Below are 14158 nucleotides of genomic sequence, written 5' to 3'. Positions count from 1 at the left end.
ATTAATTCCAATTGATTAAGATTTTTTATATAAAACTAGTATTTGTTAAGTAAGCAAATACACTCATGTTCAGAGTATACAAAAAGGTTGACAGAAATCAGAATCTCTTGCTACCTTCCTCCACACCTTAAGTAAAGATGGTTGTGGGCTAGGGTTGGCCTGAGGCCCAACATGGTACGAAAAGTCCGTCCCTGCATGGACACGAAGTCGGGTCGTGGGCCGGGCACGGGCCACATATTTGGAAAAGTACAGCACAATACGATCCGATACAAGAAAACACGCAAACTTTAGTACATTCAGGCTCAGACACGATGATTCGGTCCAGCGGTAGCCCAAAATTTTCTATATATGACCAGTTATACCATAAACATAATATAACTGAATTACTACGAGAGTATTTCTTTACTCATGTGCTTAAACCTTTTGAAAATATATATTACGTATATCCCTAAAAAATATTCTTGTTTGTAACCTGCGATATGTAATCATACCGATTATACCAAATAATGAAGATTCTTTGAGGTCCTAGTTAGTACATTGAGGAAGTAAGTATTGTATTTCACATGATACTAAAAGGGGTTTTTATTCGACGTCTTATTTTGCTAAAAACGCCCTCATTTTAGTAGCGAAAATACGTTACTACCCTTATAAAAATTAACTCCCTCCCTCTCCTTCCCCTCTCTCCTCAGCCCTTCACCCTCACCCTCCCTCTCCTGCCGTCAACCACCACCCTCACCCTTCACCCTCCCTTCTTGCCGTCAACCACCATTCACGTCCAAGACCACCGCACACACCGTACTACACACCTCAAACACCATAAAATTGCAGGCGACGAGGAGGAGGAGAATAACGTACAGTGAATTTATTTTTTAAACATCATATTCATAATTTGACAAATGCAATGAAATTTAAATAACGAAATCACCAATTAAATTATATAATTACAACGTAGTTCATAACTTATTTTTTAACTCGACGATAAGAACAAATATGTGTTTTGAACTTATTTATATTCTTTGATAACATTAAATAAAAAAATATATGCTTAAAAATTAAAATTAAAAATATTTCATTAAGGCATTATATAAAAAAATTTATAAAGGCATTATTATTTTTTTAATCGACATTAATAAATAAACAAAAGATGGTGGCCGGAACCATGTCAAGGCCGCCATCTCTGGGCGGCCCGTACATGGTTTGGGCCGCCATCTCTGGGCGGCCCGTACATGGTTTGGGCCGCCATCTCTGGGCGGCCCGTACATGGTTTGGGCCGCCATCTCTGAGCGGCCCGAACCATGTACGGGCCGCCCAGAGATGGCGGCCGTGACATGGAGTCTCATACATGGTTCGGGCCGCCATCTCTGGGCGGCCCAAAAAAATAATTCAAACCTCCGGCTACATTGCGTCCATCATGGCCGACGACTACGACGTAGAAGGAGCGAAGTCGTCCATGATGCAGGTGAGGTGGTGGTGGTCAGCTCAAGTCGGTGAGGTGGTGGTGGCCATCTCAAGCAGGTGAGGTGGGGTGGACAGCAGGGAGCTCGAGCTAAGTGGTGGTCAGCAGGGTGCGGGTGGTGGTGGTCAGCAAGGAGCTCCTACGAAGTGCCCACAGATACTGGCCGGAAAATTGGAGTGGGGTTGCCGGAAAATTATGAGTGAAAACTTGAGGTAAAAAGTGAAAGAAGTGGAGTTCTCTTTTATAAGGGTAACATCGTACTTTCATATTAAATTTTACGAGCAGTTTTAGCGTATGCGGACGTCGAATAACGATACACTAGTAATTAAAAAGTTTTGGTTGAACGACTTGACCGTTATACGGTTGTACCTACTTGTCGTGTTCATATATCACTAAAAATGTCATAATATACTCTTGTTTGGCTAACTTTTCATATTAGTTAGATTTGGGGTGCTTATAATTTATTAGTATTTTATTTAAATTCGATCTACTTGTATTTGATATGATAATTGTGGTTGCGTTATCTCTAAAGCCAAAACTTCTTTAGGTTCTATTTGTTTCAACTTATTTTTAGACAAAAATAATTTTATAAGTCAATCAAAATAAATTCAGATAATTTCAAATAAGTTTAGGCAAAATAAATTCAGATAAATTTAAATAACTTCAGATAATTAAATTCGTATGATTAATTAATTTTAGTCAAAATCATATGCATTAGTTTTCATTGAATGGCAAAACTAAAATCCGAAACAACATTACATCCTCTATATATGGCACTAGGAATACTTTCAACCAACCCTTTAATAGTTTAATTAGTAGAATAGATCAGTGATTTATCGGTTAACAACATGAGAAACTAATAAAATCATAAACCGAAAATTTCACGCAAATCATATTATGGTAATTACTACTGAAATCATTTATACAAAAATTGATATAAGACGTTTTTGTGTATAAGACCAATTTATTACCAAAATACTTTTTAATCAAATAGTTACCTATTGTGATCAAATATTTATATTATATTAATTATATTTTCAATCAAATAATTATATGGAGTAGTTTGTATTGAAATAGTTACATGTTGTCATCATATAGTTATGTTGTTTAATTTTGACATCAGTGGTCTTATATGCGGTGGCGGTCTCAATCTCATATGACTATAGGAGACCTACTGAATTATTTATTAATCGCTAGAGAATTGAAGTGAAAAATGCTTTGACTATTAATACAATTAATATAATAAAAATACCGATGATACATACAAATCAAAATTTTCAATATTTATAAAGTATCATCATGCTAATACACCTAATATGACTAAGACATTTCTCCCACACTTAAACAGTTAAACAAAGTCATAACATTAAACACGTGTTACCCTATTTGTGATGGAATGAAGGACAATAGAGTTTTAATTAATGATTATCGATGATCATGATATATAATTCGTATTAATTTTATTTTCTTTAATTTATAAAGATGTAGAAAGAAGGATTAAAGGATAATTATTCTATTTAAAATAGCATGTGCATGCAGCGATAGGAATAGGTGGTTTACAAGTTTACAACATCTCCGATGTCGAGTTACAAGGTATTGTAACGGGGCTAATTAACATCTCCAATGTCGAGTTATAAGGTTTTTTCATATATATAATCTATTAATTATGGTCAAAGTTAAAAAAAAAAAAATTATCACATAAATAGTGTGAGAGATTTATGGAATAGGGAAAGTACACGGGATTAAAGATTTGGAAGCAGGATCTTCTATCGGGGTCATACAGACCCCTGGTAAGTTTTAAGAAATTATTGATTATAGAAGCTAAATTATACGCATTAAATATTGGTGCATACTAATTAATTGCATTTTTATTCCTAAGATGGTAAAAGTTTCAAATCTTGACCCTCATAACTTTTTGGCCAAGATCCGCCATTGTTTAGAAGAGCGAGGTAAAAAGAGGGATATAAGTGATAAGAAGAGAGAGAGAGATATATTCCTTGCAATTATAAAACCGAGGAAACATGAGAAGTGACAAATTAAAAAGAGGGAGATGCAATATGAAACAAGCCTTAGTGCCCCATTGCAATTGTTGTCTACTGATCGATTTTAGGATGAAACTCAACACTAACTTACAAGTTATCATTGACTGATGTTTCTTAAATAAGTATATAGTCCCATTTTAAACGATTACCATAAAAAGATGTGTACCTAAGTTCAATTTTGAGAAGCAATTAAGAAATGATTTGAATGCACAAAATATATAAAATGTGGACAAATCTTGAAATAATCCAAAATTTGAGACAATTCTTTATCTTTCAAGAGTGGTCCTTGGTGACTTGGATTTTCCATTCTTTCCTCATCTTTGAATTTTATTGTTTGAAAAGACATAAAATTTATTCCACATTAAAAAAAACTTTCCGTACAACATCTTCTTCGTGCTAGTGAAAGGTCAAAAAATGCACAAATTGTTTGTCCAATGCAACCGTGATGGTGTTGTGTGATTTATTGTTCTTCATTTCATCCCCAAATTTGGCCTAACTTTTGCACCACTAAATAAACTCACAACATACTAACTCTACTTTACTTGAAAACGAAATGTGGTACTAGTAGAGTAGTAGACCAATACTTCACCTATTATTTGGTTAACGATTGCTAACTAAGGGTCTTGGTATCATTTTTTGTTTACAATTTTCTGTTTTTATAAAACTAAAAATCAAAGTAATTTCCAGTTTTTTTTTTTTTTTTTGTCAGATTTTAAAATCAACATGATTACTATAGGTATGATTATATTTGGTTCATGATTCAATCTAAATCACATAACTTTCAAAACCTAAAAACTGGATACTGACAGTGATACGAAAGTCTCAACTATGTGGGCCAAAATGGCAACCAAAGAACTAACTTGCAAGCGCTTGATTAGGAAGGGGTGAGCACATTCAAAATCTTTCAATACCTCAGAGGTGGAAAACAAGTCGTTAGAATAAGTTCAGTTCGAACCTGGTCATAATCGTGTGATGGATCATTCAATTAATCAATTATGTTTTGAGTCAATTTAGTACAATCATGGCCGATTGTATTTCTAGACTATTGTCAATTCCGGTTAAGAAGAAGCCAAGTTAATTTTTAGTTTGGGCCAGGTTAGACTCCGTCACTCCAACTAATCTAGATTCGAGCCAACAGGCCCCAAGCTCTAGAAAAAATGAAAAATGTTATTGTGTTTTCTAGTCTTGAACCCAATCTATCTATTACTATATACTAAAAGAGACACCAGGATTGACACGTGTCACTTCCTGGTGAAAAATTTTCCCGCCAAAAACTCTTTCCTAAAAATGTATTTATTTTATTCTTTTTTTATTTTCTCTCTTTTGTATAAATGTTTATATATGGAAAAAAAAATAGGATGGAATATGCCATTATTAAAATTTTAGTCAAACTGTCATATCAATAATAAAAAATATTCTTACTCGATATTTTGGTCAAATTAACATATTAAATATATCAAATATTTTAGTCAGACCATCATATTAAACATATAAAATATATAATGCGTAGTAAGTTAAAATATGATAAAATGAGTACATTGGAGATTATTAATTACTCCGACACAATAGAATTAAGGGATAAATAATTCAATTAAAATTTTTATAAAAAAGATGATCAAATAATAATTTTTAAATATCCGTGCGTGCACGGGACCTAATCTAGTAACAAACTACTTGTAAAACAATTCCCTTGCTAACTGATCCAAACACTTGTAATCAATTAATAGCGTTTCTCAGTTATGGCCTAGGTTGCCCCGGCCCCAGCCAAAAGATTCGTTAATGTATTTTTTAGTTCTTGACTTCTTAGGCCCCCTAAATTTTGAATTATAAATTTCATACTCCCTCTGTCCCGGAATACTTGACCTGTTTTCCTTATCGGGCCGTCCCTTAATACTTGATTTCTGTTTCTAAAAATGGAAACATTATTATATTATTTCTCACTCCACCCCTATTAACCCACCTACCCCTTACTCCATACAAAAAATAATTAAAAATTCAACCCCTCTCTCACCCAACCCCACCCCTTTACACATTTACCACTAACTACATTAAAATAATACCCCACTATCAACTACTACCTATTAAATTAAATAAGTCAATTCAAGTCCCTTCTGTGCCGGTCAAACCGGGTCGAGTATTCCGGGACGGAGGGAGTACTTTATTGCTAAACTCTTCTACGGACAAAATTGTTCAAGATCCGCCAATATTTATAGTCAGATTGGAAAAAAAAAAAAAAAACCGTATTCATACATCAATGGAGATATCGAGCTAGGAAGGAATATAAACTATGATGTCAATATTAGGTGAAAACTGAAAAGGTAGTAATAAACCAACTAATAAAGGTCCAAATGGAAATGCACTACTAAAAATAGGAGGAAATTGTCCTACTAAAAAGCTTCATTTCAGACAAAAAGTAAAGTAAATTTAAGCATAGGAAACAAAAAGGTGGAAAAAAAGAACATTGACAACTCCTCAATGTGCAAATCCAAGTGGATGAAAATAAATAAATATAAATAAAATAATAAATACTCATAACCATTTCTTTTTTTCGACTTCATCTAGCAATCTAGCATCTCATCTCATCCCAATTAGAAAATGTCATCGTCTACAATTTTAACCCTTCCAACATTTACGGGCCTCGCCCGCTGCCCGGCCCGTTAGCTTTCTCTACGGCTGAATGATAAACAGAGGCTGCGAAGGCACCAAGAAAACTCAGTAATGATCTTAGGTAACGTTTAGTTGACAATAGGAAGTAAGAGTTCCTAGGAAGAGGATTTATCCATGTATTAACATTTCCTAGGAAGCAGGAAATGTTGTTTGGTTGAACATGGAAAAAACTTCCCATAGGAAGTTTATGCATTATGTTTTTGCAAACCAAACAACACTACAACCTTCCACTTCCTGGGTTTTTCATGTCAACCAAACAATACCTTAGTCGTGAATGGAAACCATACCGATAAAATTCAAGAAGGGAACTTACTGTATCTAAGCTGACGGGTTTCCCGTCTTCTGCGACAACTTCAATGACTGTCCCGGCTTGATCCGCCTACAGTAAACAAGTACGAAAGGTTGCCATTTTAATGTGTCTATTTAAATGAACAATGGATTGTAATTTTGCAAATTAAACTAATTGTCTATGTAAGTAACACCAATAAAGAAAGGAGAAATGCAAAAGGAATTTGTTTCATGCAGCAATCTTTTGCCAGTGACTAGAAATTTCTGATGCAACCAAATGACTCATCTTTACAAACCACATATCCAAATTAACCAAATATGGTAAAAGTGCTGAACTTTATGCCTAGTTAATCACCATGAAAAGGTTTCTCTTCTAAGGTGAAATGCGCGGCTGTTAGGCTACCAACTCGATCAAGTTTCACCTTACCCATTAAGAAGCTAATTTAGCACACTAAAGAAGGGTCCCCCTACTAGTTTGAAAGCGAAATGAAAGCATGATCTGACCAGACATGTAATTGACCCTAGTTCTCCCATATCAGGAAATTTATTTCCAACTATGTGACCTAAAAGCCTAGAGGAGCAATTGTTTCATTGTAACAGTGAATGAGTAATGGGGCAGGAAACAGAGAAGGTCAGCACTAGGTTGAGATGTATTATGCCTACTTCACAAGAATCTACAACTGGTAGGCTAAATCATACTCACTTTATCCCTTAATGTTTGCCACATGTTCTGAAAGTGCTTTATTAAGAATTGGTTGAGTGGAATTGAGAAAGACATAAGTGGTGGGCAAAATGTGTTTTATGTGAGAGTAAAGTTGTGGTCCCGTGTTCATCATTAGTAATGGGGCAATCTTTTGGGGTGGACCTAACGACGGCAAATGGGGGGAACAAAAAGGGACGAAGGGAGTAGATAGTAAGAAGAGTCTGCTCCTCATAAGAAACATTAGCTATAAGTTATAACGCCTAAAAGTTGATAGTAAGAAGTATATGCAAGGAAAGTCCTTCTGACATGAAGCTAGGAAGAGAGAAAAGAGGCGACAAAGGAATACGAAGTATTTTTTGGAAGATAAAGATCAAATTAACGCAAAAGTTGGAAACCAAGGGTGTAACCGTGTAAGATAAAGACCCATGAACATAATTGAAATCCATACAATCATAAAGTTAAGTTATTAAAGATACATAATTAGACCTCTAAACACATTTGAGTTAGTACAAAAGTCTGTTGATTCCAATTCAATCTATTTTCAACTGCTCCCCTCTATACTCATTATAATAAACCTCATAGTTAGTAGGGGTTGGGTATATAATACTAGAGAAAGTGATAACTATAAGGAGAATTGTTTAACTTTTTAAGCCAGGAAATCCTAGATTAGCTGTAATAACTAATAAGTAGGAATCCAAATTGAATCTTACTGTGGACCTTTTGTGGTAAGGTGTGGGATCTCACTTATTATACTATATCAGGAAAATGACACGGAACTTTTGACATAAGTGCAATTTCCCATTGGGAGAATTAGTATGCATGAACCTACCAAGGTCCAAATTCTGGTTAAACAAGTGTTTCCACAACTCTAGTTTGCACAACTATAGAGACTCTGGTAAAACTATGGTGAACTTTGAGGCACTATTGTCAAACTCAAGTTTTACGAAAATCTGGCCACCTAATGTTTTTGTTACAGCACAAGTGTTGAGATTGAGCGAACTATGCAAAGGCTTATTGTACCTACACAATTTGTACCCTGAAATGAAAATGGAGTATCAAAACTAGTACAGTGGACAAGTCATGCTCCATTGCTCCTATTCTTCATTTCTTTAGATTTTGTTGAATAGATTAATATGTCGACACAGTTAGGAAAAAGTTTGTAATGCTCTTTGTTAGCTTAGCAGCACAAAGTCATAAAAGACTGATGCTGTTATTGACATTTCTCCCATTGTTGTAAAAAGAATTACTGCACATAAGATCCAACTTTCAACAAAGACAGTAGTTCATTTTATGACAGAACATTTTCCATGGATTTTAGAACTTGCAACTGGCCAAGTTTTAAAATAACTAAAGTTCCATACTGGAACATGCTACAAGGTCTACAACTAATTTTCACAAGGAAAATAATTACTCTCTCCGTCCCATTTTTATAGTCATGTTTCTATTTTGTGCGTCCCAAAATTATCGTCCTGTTTTTTGGCTATTAAATTTCCCACTTTCCCATGTACTTTATTAATTAAAAATGCATTGAAAACGCAACAAAACAAAAACATGTACTATATTACAAATCCCCATTCACTATATTCCACTCTTTAATGTACTATATTCCCCTTTCCATACAAATCAAGTACCAATGTAATATATTCAACTTTTCTTAAAACCCATGAAAATGGTCAAACGAGACTATAAAAATGGGACGGAGGGAGTAGACGAATAGTAGTTTAGATTCGAAAGGAAGTAGGAATTAGTTATGAGTTGTAGCTAGCAAAATCTTCATAAACTGCTTGGCAGATAATAAACACGAAACTTACTTCAATCTCATTCATTAACTTCATGGCTTCGATAATGCATACAACCTGTCCTTTCTGCACTTTGTCCCCAACCTTTTACATAAAATGGTGGAAAAAAAACATTCCAATATCAGTTGCAGTCAAGGCAGAATTTTGAACTTGAAACATGTAAAATTGATATTCATATTTCAAAGCAATCTCTAGAAAGCAGGAACACAGACTCACCTTTACGAATGCTGGGGCATTAGGTGCAGGACTTCGATAGAATGTTCCAGACATAGGGCTCTTAAGGGGGGGAACTGATGACTTGACCGGCTTAGGAGCTGGTGCAGCAGGTGCTTGAGATGCGGGTGCGGGTGCAGCTGCAGAAATGGGTGGGCTAAGTTGTGGGGGTGCTGTTGATGCAGAAGGTGCCTGCATCATGTACACTGGTGGAGCTTGCAATTGTGATATGGCTTCCTTTTTGCGAATCAAAAGCTCACAATCATGCTGCTTCATCTGCAACTCCACAATGTCTCTTGAGTCTACAAGCCTACAACACGGATTACGATACGTCACCGACATAGGCCTTGATCAAATTACGGACAAAGAGAAAGGGTAATTATGTCAATTAATCCCTCCGTACCTTTATGTTCTTTAAGTTTGGTATTATGCACGCGATTTAACGACTAATTAATGTGCATTGAGAGTCCTCTATTTATTTATTTTTAAACAAGAAAAGTTATGTTTATTTATAATGTTTTCACTTTTATCTGACATTGGGTTAATGTGAAAGATTTAAGTTCCAATGAAAAAATGTGATTAAATAATCCTTGGACACAAATTTTGATAGAATATTAAGACATTTAAGTGATAATATAAAAGGAAAGACCGAAAGATTCTCAACGTAAAGAACAAAATGGTACACCCGAAATGAAATACGTAAAGAACAAAAAGGGACAAAGGGAGTACTTAATAAGACCAGCAACTTGGGCGATGAATTCAGAAATTGATTCCTCTGATGCCAATGGCGTTGGGGCTGACTCACTAGATGGCTTGCCATTCTTTATCTCTTTCGATGATGCTCCAGATTTAGATTGAGTAACTCCACTTGAAGTTTCACCTATGCCAGCCTTGGAGGCAGCAATGTGTTTAAAGAACACCAATGGAGAATATTTTCAAACTAAGAAGCTTTATTATTCCCAAAGAACAGAGTTACAAGAGCTTACATTGTTCAGTTGGGCCTTAGCGGCTACTGTATGTGTGAAAACAGACCGTGAACTCTGCAATGGACCATCAAATAGCAAATGCTCAGAAGTTAACTATGCGGGTGGTAAACGACACTTATCATTCTTTAACTACCCTCACTTCTACAATTTTCTCTATATGTAACTCTTTTTTTGGCTAACTAGAGATTCTCGTGTCCTTCACATTGTTACCAATCTTACAATTTAGAAGTACGATCAATATCATAACACATAAAAAGTCATAGCAGGAAAAGCCAAACTGCAATAATTTAATGTGTTACACATTTTTTAAATGTTGTACACTGGGACTACAGTTGGAAGGGAAGATTTAACTCCAGGTTTTATTGGGAAGATTTAACTCCAGGTTTTATTGGAAAGTTTTCAAATGCTAAACTTTTATCAGCTTTCAAAGAATGCAACAGACGTAGTGAAAATTTTCAACAGTTGAAATATTTTAATCAAATGAAAACACAACAATCATTTTCATATCATGCCTAAAACTGCCTTTCCTGCTATAACCATCATCATGCAGATTCAGGGGGAAAATAAAACATTTTTGGGATTAGAGAGAGAACCACCAATATAAGTTTCTACTCCATCCCCAAGATCTATAATGACATTTAAATCCGGATACCAAAATTTCTAGCTTTCAGTCGCAAATTATCCTAACATAATATGTTTTGGAAAGAAAATGTTACTTATCTCCAAACTACTGCAACATATACTTCCTTTGTAATAAACTGCAATTGGAAATATTTTCTCTCATTTTTACAATCAAATACATGGAAACCTGACAAGAGTTTCCACTGAAATGTTCATCCAATTCAATATAACCTAAAACCAAGATACTATAACCTAAATAACTAACCAGGATTACATATTACTCTATGGGCATGGAGATGAGGCACAAAGATGCAGTAAAAGAAAACCCCCTTGGACATTTTTGCCCCGGATGGACCAAATGATTGAAATACATTGACCTTTTAATATATAGTCTTCCTCTTTTCCAAGAAAGTATCAAGCGCATTTTCCACAACTTGCATTAATAACAACAGTTAACAAAATCATTTCTTAAGGGCTTGAACTGCTCAATAGTTCTTTTATATGTCGACTTGCTCCAGCTCGCCTATAACCAGTCAGAAACGATGGTGAATGTGCTTAGTTGCTTACAATGTGTAACAGCACCAAAGGTGCTACACAAAGTGCTTCATCTAAGCAAGACCACCAAACTATCCCAACTGAAAACCTATGGTTATTTGATGATGCTAGCTCCGCGCCTGGTGTTAGAGTTATGGAATATCTAGGGTTCTAGTATGTTTAGGAAACTAGAGTTGTGTTAGTTTAGGAATCTAATAGAGTCTTAAACCTATTATAGTTATGTTATAGTTTCCTATATAAACCAATTATTTAACCAAGTTATGATTAAGCTGTTAAGTTATATTATCATCCATTAATATTCTAGTTTAACACCTGCGCTGTAGATGCACTGACACATTATCTCTAAGAGATAAGTTCAGATCATTTCAATCAACCCCACACATCGAAGATACCCGAAATCATCCAGCACAAATATATTAGTTATTCAAGGGTTAATAGTTAATAATCTTTATAATACTTAAGCTTGACATCCATGAACTTCATCATCTACTTCTAAGTTTTCGAGGCGTATGAGTGCTTATCTGCATAGAGAGTAACACTACACAAGCATAGTATTACCACTAAGAACCTTCCAGCTTACAATACATCTCCTCACTCCAATAAAGCATGCTTATGCAATCTTCATACAGCTTGGGCCTTGAGACTTTGAGCAACATTTTCCACTAAAAAGGCATGACTTAACTAATCCTAATTCCTAACCATTTTCAAGAAAAGACTAAAAAAAAAAAAGTAGAAACATTAAGCATTAACTAAAAAATTAACCAATCTATGCGTGATTTTGTCATAAATTCCTAAACCAATACCATTTTAGAAGTCCAGACCAAAAGACCGCATGAAAAATAACATCAATTGAACATAGCTGCAAAAAGTAAGAATAATGATATGATCCACATTTCTATTGCAATCAAATTGTGCAAACTTTAGAATTGAATACATCGTTAACATCGATCTAGAATGCAATAATCAATTAATCAATGAAAAAACAAAGGAAGCAGATCCATAGAAACGGAGAGAAAAAAGAGAGAGCAGAAACCTTGGATATAAGGCGAAGATTAGGCTTAGAGGAGAGAGAAAAGGCAGCATTGGAGAGAGAGTTGAATTGACGGTGGCGGCCGAGGAGTGAGAGAGTAGAGGAGGTGGTGGTGGCGGAGGAGGCGGAGGTGGTGGACTTATCGGCGACGACAGCTGCGGCAGTTGGAATGCAAGTCGACATTGTTGCTGTATTTGTTAGTTGGAGTAGTTCGACTACTTGCTAACAAGAAGTCTGTCGAATGTCGATTGATAGATAAATTTGGGGAAAGGAGAAGAAAGTACAGATGTATAGAGAGAGAGAATAGAGGAGTTGATGATTTGTTTTTGTGGATTTTGTGGGGACATTTTTTTAAAAATGACAAACATTTCATATTAAGGCCCATGAACTTGTTTTATTTTATCCAAATTAAGGCCCATGAACTTGTTATATTTTATCCAAATTAAGGCCCATGAACTTGTTATATTTTATCCAAATTAAGGCCCAACTTGAAAGTATATGATTTTATATCTAAATGATCCGGGTCGGATTCGTATTTTATAAATAAGTTAGGATAATTCAATATTACACGAACTATGTTAGCAAGGACAAAGATTAATGCCATTCGGTTCCAAACAAATTTGGGTTAATCATTGTCATGTAGAAGTATCTTGATATGTACATATGGACAATTAGTCCATAAATTAATGAATGCATTATATTTTTCCCTAAAAAAAGAAATTAGGCTGGACAAACATTCATACGAGGTGCAAAGTCGCGCCAAGGTCAACCCTCTGATCCATGACTTCCTATGTATTCATCCCATCTGAGGTCGTAATCTTAGGATAATTCAATTTTAACACGAACTTTGATGAGGTGAACAAAGATTAATATGAGGAAATGATTTGTTTTTCATATAATAAAGCGTATCGAAAATATCCAAATATGATATGATCCAACCACTACCAAATTCAACTAATCATGATTCATGAAGAGAAGGATTCGGGTTTGTTTTGATTTTTGGATACAGGGGCTTTGTTGTTGATCAATTAATAATCTTATGTCACCACCGCAATTCGATAACCACACCACCTACATGCCTCACATAGTTAAAAAGATACATCCTGCTAAAAGTAAAAATTTAGGGCAACGCTCGAACCAGCCACTAGTTGTTTTATACACTTAGAGAGGAAGTATTAGAACAATTTTCTTCTCCACCCCTTTCCATATAACAGAAAAATTAAGAAATACGCAAATCAAGCTGTGAATGGTGGTAGTTTTTCAATGTTCATCATAATCATCAACACCCCTTTAAAAAAGCTATCCAGTTTGTTTGGAGGATTGAGTATCATTGAGGCCAACGCCTGCAAATGGTTAGTTGAGGATTTGAGGGATATTTGTGTTAAGTTCCTAGGTCAAACCATCTTAAAGAAGTGAAATGTCAAAGTACGTAAACATGTTCTCTAACAACCTATAAAAGACGTTACTCTGTACAAGATTAACTTATTACCAAATGTTTATATTTTTTAATCAAATAGTTAAGTACTGTCTGTGATCAAATAATTATGTTATACTTCGTATTAATTGTATTTCCAATCAAATAATTATATTTTTTTATTATCATAATAGTTACATTTTGCTATCAAACATTTATGTTTTTTTAATGCTGACATCATCGATCTTATGCATAAGGTTATTTCATATTCTCATAATTTAATTGAAACGTGATGTTATATTATGTAAAATATACCAATTGCATGTTGGTTCAGTAGTGATTGGGGGCTGAACTTGGTAGGGAGGACTCGTGTTCGATCCCCCG

General features: G+C 34.9%; 1 protein-coding gene across 1 annotated transcript; it reads right to left on the bottom strand.

The window, feature by feature from the left end:
- Positions 1–5835: 5835 nt before the first annotated feature.
- LOC110779201 (biotin carboxyl carrier protein of acetyl-CoA carboxylase 1, chloroplastic) lies at positions 5836–12670 on the bottom strand. Its single transcript, XM_021983766.2, has 7 exons — positions 12364–12670; positions 10155–10208; positions 9898–10058; positions 9172–9478; positions 8968–9039; positions 6479–6544; positions 5836–6189 (listed from the first exon to the last, which is right to left on the bottom strand). Exons 1-7 carry the CDS (start codon positions 12541–12543, stop codon positions 6166–6168), a joined length of 864 nt encoding a protein of 287 aa, XP_021839458.1. The 5' UTR covers positions 12544–12670; the 3' UTR covers positions 5836–6165.
- Between the last annotated feature and the right edge of the window lie 1488 nt (positions 12671–14158).

This window comes from Spinacia oleracea, chromosome 2, assembly GCF_020520425.1.
Source record: "Spinacia oleracea cultivar Varoflay chromosome 2, BTI_SOV_V1, whole genome shotgun sequence".
NCBI lineage: Eukaryota > Viridiplantae > Streptophyta > Magnoliopsida > Caryophyllales > Amaranthaceae > Spinacia > Spinacia oleracea.
This window is presented reverse-complemented; position numbering and strand designations above follow the sequence as displayed.

What these genes read in the sequence shown, in the direction of transcription:
- LOC110779201 (XM_021983766.2), bottom strand. Translation starts at nt 12,543, where the DNA reads ATGTCGACTTGCATTCCAACTGCCGCAGCTGTCGTCGCCGATAAGTCC. An exon ending in ATGCCCCAGCATTCGTAAAG is followed by an intron (nt 9,040 to 9,171) that starts GTGAGTCTGTGT and finishes TTTATGTAAAAG; the next exon opens with GTTGGGGACAAAGTGCAGAA. An exon ending in AGTTAATGAATGAGATTGAA is followed by an intron (nt 6,545 to 8,967) that starts GTAAGTTTCGTG and finishes TGTTTACTGTAG; the next exon opens with GCGGATCAAGCCGGGACAGT.